Source organism: Pyrgilauda ruficollis, unplaced genomic scaffold (genome assembly GCF_017590135.1).
Source record: "Pyrgilauda ruficollis isolate IOZ18807 unplaced genomic scaffold, ASM1759013v1 scaffold128, whole genome shotgun sequence".
Classification (NCBI taxonomy): domain Eukaryota; kingdom Metazoa; phylum Chordata; class Aves; order Passeriformes; family Passeridae; genus Pyrgilauda; species Pyrgilauda ruficollis.
Window position 1 is genome coordinate 925,128 of NW_024511210.1, and position 6,851 is coordinate 931,978.

The 6,851-nt window shown below is 36.2% G+C and overlaps 1 protein-coding gene across 13 annotated transcripts in view; it reads left to right on the forward strand.

The window, feature by feature from the left end:
• Positions 1-3,996, forward strand: part of CUNH9orf85 (chromosome unknown C9orf85 homolog) — a 14,593-nt gene extending 10,597 nt beyond the window's left edge. For 2 of the 13 annotated variants that reach the window (XR_005954382.1, XM_041458413.1), the window contains exons 2-5: positions 319-425; positions 618-737; positions 2,634-2,747; positions 3,540-3,567. Coding sequence is in view for 9 of the 13 variants with exons in the window: in XM_041458413.1 (XP_041314347.1) it covers positions 319-425; position 618 (108 nt within the window). In the remaining 4 variants the exon portion in view is untranslated. The other 11 variants (XR_005954384.1, XM_041458416.1, XM_041458412.1 and 8 more) reach the window with 10 other exon arrangements.
• The last annotated feature ends 2,855 nt before the right edge of the window (positions 3,997-6,851 follow it).

Genomic DNA, 6,851 nt, shown 5'->3' on the forward strand with positions numbered 1-6,851 from the left:
AATACATTTTTTAAAATGTCTAGAGATGAAAAGAATTAAATACCTACAATCATTTTTCAGCAATATAATAACAGAAGGAAGTACCACTATTAAGATAATAATCATCATCGTCGTCATCATCATATTCTTTAACTTCACGGTACCCTTTCCATTGAAGAAAATCTCTAGACAAATGTATATGAAAGGTTTAATGGTAATACCAAGCAAATATGTTTATAGTACTGTATCAATTATAAGACAGGTAAAAATGCTTTCTAAGCAAGATTTTACTCTTTACAGCAGGGAGTCATCAATGTATTTTTTTTTTTACTTATTCAGAAAATAAATGCTAAGCTTCATGATGGAGTGTGTCAGCATTGCAAAGGTATCTTGGAGTGGCGAGTAAAATTCAGAAAGTACAAGCTACTGACAAAACCTAAAAAATGGTGAGTAAAGATATTTTTTGTTAATTGTTGATCATGTTGTTTGTGAGCGTTTGGAAAATATTCTGGCTTTGGAAACTCAGAAGAAGAAGCTGCTATTATGCAATGTTTTTTAAATGTGGGGTCTGCAATGACAACATATAGGCAACGTTAATTTTCTAATTCATATGTCTTTTGTCATAAACTTCTGAAAAGAAGACACAGAGGAAGAGCAACTGTTTCCCTCTTTGCTGTTAAAACTGCTTGAGCTGTGGACCTGTAGGTTTCCAAGACTGTCAGTGTCATCCTGAACAAAAAGTCCTACCTGAACCTGTTGTAAGACAATTTTCTGAGGTCTTGTTTCACATCTATGAAACATTCTTTAGAGGGATCTGCACATCTCTTGACTTCTGTACTTTGCTAATGTTTGCAATACCTGCATTTCATTACCTCTTAGCATGTTTTGTCCTTTTCTGTAAGAAACTATAATCCTAAGTAGTAAATGTTGGCATTGTTTGCATAGAGTTCTATATTGCTTGTTTTTGTATAACTGTATGACAAAGATGATAAATACTTTAACCTATCACAAACATATAAATTATTTTAGTTTTCTGAAGGAGATGCTCTCTTCTTGCTTCTTATTTGCTCAGTTGCAGAGGTCCTTACCTCCTGTGGTAGCAGACACAGCCAGTGTTTCAGCAATGAAACACAGAACTCGAGAAACCACAGCTGGGCTGTGGTGCACAATACAGCCAGGTTTGTCACAGTAGCTTCGGTACTTCGGTAGTAGTTACTTCGGTATTAGTAACCAGTTTCATCCTTTCATGTAAAGAATAAATGATTAGGTAGAAGGCTTGCTGAATAAGAGATAAGAATTCTGTGTTCTATGCACCACAGATGAAGTTGGTGTTTTTCCTTTTTCTCAAATAACTATGTTGTTTGTGCATCCTGGTTTTTTTTTGTTTTTGTTTTGTTTTGTTTTGTTTTTTTTTTTTTTTTTTCCAAAGAGAAGAAAGCAGGCAAAACCCCCATGTAAATCAGGGAAGCATTGGATGTAGAAAAAGTGACATTTTAGAACAGCAGCTTATAACAGAATACATGATGTTCTCCCTCATATTTTTGAATGAGGAAGTTGTGCCTCAGAGCATTCTGGCTTTACAGGTCATGATTTCTGTGCCAGCAGTACAATGGCTGGGTGAGCTGTTGTTCTGAAATGACAAGACTATGAAAATTTTCAACAGATTAGGCTTCTGGGTGAAGTAAAAATGTAATAGACATTAAAAATATGACAATTAAAAAAAAAAGGAGTTCTTTATATTGCAAAAGATGGGGATGGAGGACTTCTCTGTACCTCAACTTATTTTAAGTTTTGTAGCATCTTTAAAATTATGAGTGTTAGTACAACCATAAGTTTCCCTACTTTACTACTGAGTATTTAATTATTACAAGTGAAACTATTTAAAAAATATATATATAAATCTGCCTTGCATTGGTAGTGCCTCTGTTTAGTATGACATGTCTGGGAAGAACTTTTGAGGGAATTAAAAATTACTGTCAAGATATCAGCATTACATGGGGTATATTGTTCTGGTTATGTTCTCCAGATATACAGAGCTTTTGAAATGTCAGCTGAATGTTAAGACACAGAATTTTGGAAATTACAAAATCCACAGAATATTATAATATTTTGAAAAAGAACAGCCCAAGCCCTTTACCTTATTAGGTTGGGTTTGTTGAGAATACTGTTCCTTGCAGGCTTGTGTTGATAGCAGACAAAGTCTAGCACTGACTCAGTTTATACTCTGACAAGTTCAAGAGGAAGTAATTTCAGTGTTTCAGCTGAAAGTTTTTATTTGTAAAGTCCATGTACTTTTTTATGCCATATGCTGCTTTTATCATTAAACAGGAAGTTATGCAATTTTAAAGTAAAAACTACCTACTTAAATGAACAGAAATGTTTATTCTGTCAAATTTAAAATTCTTTATTTAATATTTCTTTTTCAGTACTTGTTTTAGTAATTCTTCCTGAGGAAGGTAAGGGAAGGGGGTGAACGACAATGATTTTGATAATGCTACTTCATAAAACACTGAGTGTTTAATTTGAAACAAGCCTAAAATATGTTATTCCTCTTTTGTTAGTGTTTGTTCCTCTTTTGTATATTATATTTGAATACAGAATGTTTAGTAAGTGTCCACAATATGTTTTTAATCATATTTTCTTTCTCTTCACAGTGTGAAATGCCTCCAGAAGACTGTAAAAGATCCTTATCATATTATTTGTCGACCATGTGCTAGTAAACTAGAAATTTGTGCTAAGTGTGGGAAACAAGAAGAAATAGTGATTCCGTAAGTAGCTCATAGAGTAGTTTCAGTCCTGATAATTCGGTACTGATAATTCCCTTTGCAATAAGCCTTGTTTGGAAACTGCCAAGAAGCTGTTGTAATTTATGCCATATTCTCAATTATCCCAACATGAATCAGTAGGAGTCATTTTCCTCACTTTCTTCAGATGCAGCTGGGGGTAAAATGCTTATTGGTGTTAGTGAGGCTGAGACAACTAAAGTTCTACTTGGATAAGACATCTTAACACCAATGGGTAAATTGTGTATCTTCTTAACAAAGCACTTCAAAATGGGTTTTGATGTAGAGCATCATAAAATATGCACAAACCACTTTACTGTTTGCATTTTGTCTGCCACTTGATGATTCAGTTACTAGTGAACAGAACAACTAAACAAGGACTGATATTGAGCACAGTTACCACAGTACATTTAACAGGCTTTTGGCTTTTTTTACTGGTGTTCTCTATTGGACATGATACATAAAACATTAATTTACTAGTTGTGACAACAGTTCAGCAGTTGCTTACTTGGTAAAGCTGTTCAAATATTTCATTTTCTTTCTTTACAGTCTCTTCTGTACTAAATACTATTTTATGCATACTTTACTGTATTTTATATGCTTCCTATTTAGTGTGAAGTAACTTTAGGGACTTTTATTGCCCCTCTCCTCCTTCTTCCTCCTGCTATCTTCCATCCTATACTGGGATGGAATGCTGGGAGGATATTCTATACTTTTTCCCATTCTTGTTTAAATTCCAGAAGTGGGTGGTGATAATATCCCTCTTGCTTTCTACAGGATTGATAAAGGACAAGACAGAACTGACAGTGAGACTTCTAAAACTGGTCAAGAGAGCAGTAAATTGAAGGATGAGCTGGATTTTGATACAAATTTCAGTAGTGCAGACAGTGATGAAGATTCTGATGTGCTTGAAGAACAATTCAAAAGTATGAATTTTGAAAAAACAGAGATCTAAAAGGTTGTGTTTATGCAAGAGATTATATGCAATCAAATATGATAAACCAGTGCTTGCCCTTAAACTGCTCCAAACCCTGATTATACATCTAAAGTCCTTGTATGTTAATTTTGGCATTGTGTATGATGATACATGTGGGCATTTGTATTAATACACAGTTTTGTGTATTAGGAACAGAAATTCTTTGAAAATAATCGGAAATTCTATCTGTAAGCATAGTTATTTATTTCATACATATAACAACTTCCTGTTTTTATGGAATAAAACCTTTTTGTGTAATTGTTCGAAATTCAGTATTATGTGACCATCGGAAGTATTATTGCTACCTGGAAATCTACCTGAAAGTCTAGAATAAACACAGACAGGGAGAGCTAAAGCAGCTATAATGGTTTTCTGAAGGAAGAACTTGCAGCATTCTGTCAATGAGTTTCCAAATGGGTCTTACCCTTATGCCTGAGGGTTTTTATTCGGGGTTTTTTTCCCCACAAGAATGAAACAAGTATGTAAATGCCATCACCAGTTCATGAACAGTTAAAGCTTATTTACCATATATAAGTGTGCATTACAGATTTGTGACCTTGTTGCTAGCAATATTTTGTAAAGAAGAAATCTGAAGACTTTAGAATTTCTCATCACACTTCCTTTTAATTTTCAGAATTCAGAGATTCATCTGGATCTCATGTAGTTTTCTCTGATATGAAAAGATTTGCACAGCAGAATGATGCATATAGAGTTACTCCCTTCCCAGTTTCTATTCCTGTGTTGATTAAGCTGTACAAAGAATTTAACTGAAGTTGCAGTAACTGTCTTTACAGGATTTAGGATGGTTTGATTGCTTTTTACTGTCTTCTTGCTCTTTACATTTAACTAACAGTATATATATGCATTAATCTGTGACAATATGTTATGCCATATCTGCTTTGATGCTTTGCCTGATTTGCAATAGTGAGCATGAAAAAACTTGGTTCTCAAACTACATTTTTCAAATGCTCTGTGAGGAAATTCAGCTCTGAGGTTGTTGCCCATCCCTGCCTTGGAATGAAGGAAATACTGAAACTTGGTCCTTTGGGTGCTGATAGGCACCCGATGTCTGTCCTGTCAAGCTGGAAAACACCAAGAAGTGTTCAGTGGCAGAAAAGGAGGTTGTCAGGTATGTTCAGAAGTGTTGGATCTGAATGTTATCTGAAGGTTTTACTGACAGATAAGTCCTCCTAACAGGACAGCAATGACATCTGACTTAGTGTCACATCTGTTGTCCTGCTAGTTGATGGCAGCAAGGGGAGAGTAAACAAGGAATATCCCATGCCTACCCTGCAGATGACCAGGTAGGCGGGTGCATAGAAGAAATTTAATAAGTAATCTGGATTTAGCTTCAGAAGGGGTCTCTCTAAAGGGGGAACCTAAAGTGAATTTGAAAGTGCTATACATATGGGAAATGTTCTTCCACTTGGAAAAACTTGTAGTGGCCTTGTTCTTTGTTGAAATGTGAGAGGAAATCCGGAACGGTAGGAAATCATGTGATGGAACTGGCGGAAGCTGTATAATGAGAAAATAAGGGGAAGAATTCTCTTCTTGTAGTGGTGACACAACCTGTCAGTACCAGGAGTGAGCAGAGTGACAGAGACTGTGTTGCCACACAGTGCGAAAATGTTTGTACAAAGGGAAAGTCCTGTGAAGTCTTCATGTCACACTCCTGTACTATAGCTGATGAAACTGTGCTGTGGGTGAGCTCAGCTGCAGTGGTGGCTGGCTGGTGTTAGTCCAGCCTATCTACAGACAGTTTTGGTTTTGGCAAGCCTTCTGTCTTAGGTTCAGCTGTGGCTGAAGGATATACTGCTGGAAATAATTTCTGCAACACGGTTTAATGTGGTGGTTGTGAGTCAGCTTACAAAATGGCAGCTTTGCAAGGGAAAAGGAGTTTGCATTTTACTGAGGATTAGGATATATTTGGAACTGCATTAAGTCATACTGTAAGAGTTCTGAGTATCAGGGGTTTGGTTTTCTTGTCTCTTTTTGAGGAACTTATTGAACAGAGGATAATTCAGGAGCAGGACGTCTTTAAATGCTGATCTTCAGTACAAGCATATAGAAATTAGAATATTTTTTAAAATGGAGATCACAAGTCATCAAAGATTTTTGAGATCTTCAGGGTAGTCATACCCATGGAATGATTTTTAGTTTTAATTGAGATTTTGAAACCTTTCTGTCTATTCTTTCACAAATAATAATGAATTTGTGTTTATAAACATAAGAGGAAATTAAAAATACCACAATGCCTGCAGGGTACTGAGATGCAGTTTAAACAGTATGACTGATCAGAGGTTTCAGGATTTGTCTGGACCTTGCAGTGCCTTACCAAATGCATTACTGAAGAAGAAAATGATAGATGTTAATTAGTCATCTGAAGAATACTTGATGCATCACTAGTGATGCAGTGGTGTTGCTGACAGCTGAGTTCCTGTTACCAGGTTGTCCTTAGGAGTGTCATTTGCCATGACTCAACACTGAAGTAATTACTTAGGTAGTGGACTGCCAGTATGGGTGAGGCAGGCATCCCAGATGATTCTTACTCCGCAAGGGGAAATGCTCATCATAGCTGGAACTGCCAGAACTCGACATGCTTGACTTGTACACATTTCTGGGAATCAAATTCCTGTGTACAGGGATTTTTGAGACAACCTGGATTCATTACAATATGACGAGAGTCTGATGTGGACGCAGTGCTACCTCCTAGAATAATTCCTTAACAATCTTCCCTGTCAAAGTTCACAGGCATCTCTGAGACATCCTATCATCTAATATTTTGAAGGATCAGGTAATGCAAAAAACATCGCTCCATGATTTACTTCCAGTTTGCATGGGCTGCAATCTTCTGTTCTTGTCTTGGCTACTGACTAATCTGTATTCCTCCAAAATACTGTAATAATACCAGCCTCTGAAGGTTTATAGAACTACCGGTTAATTAAGAAAAGTACAGCTTGCTTTCTCCCTGTAATGGGCATGTACCTGGATGTTGAGATGGAAATCACAGCATTAGCAAGGAAAATAGGAGAAAATATAGCAGGTCATCAAATGTGAGCCACCTTGTAAACCTCTAGCCCTATAATTATGTATGTTTTCTTTGTTTAGGTGTC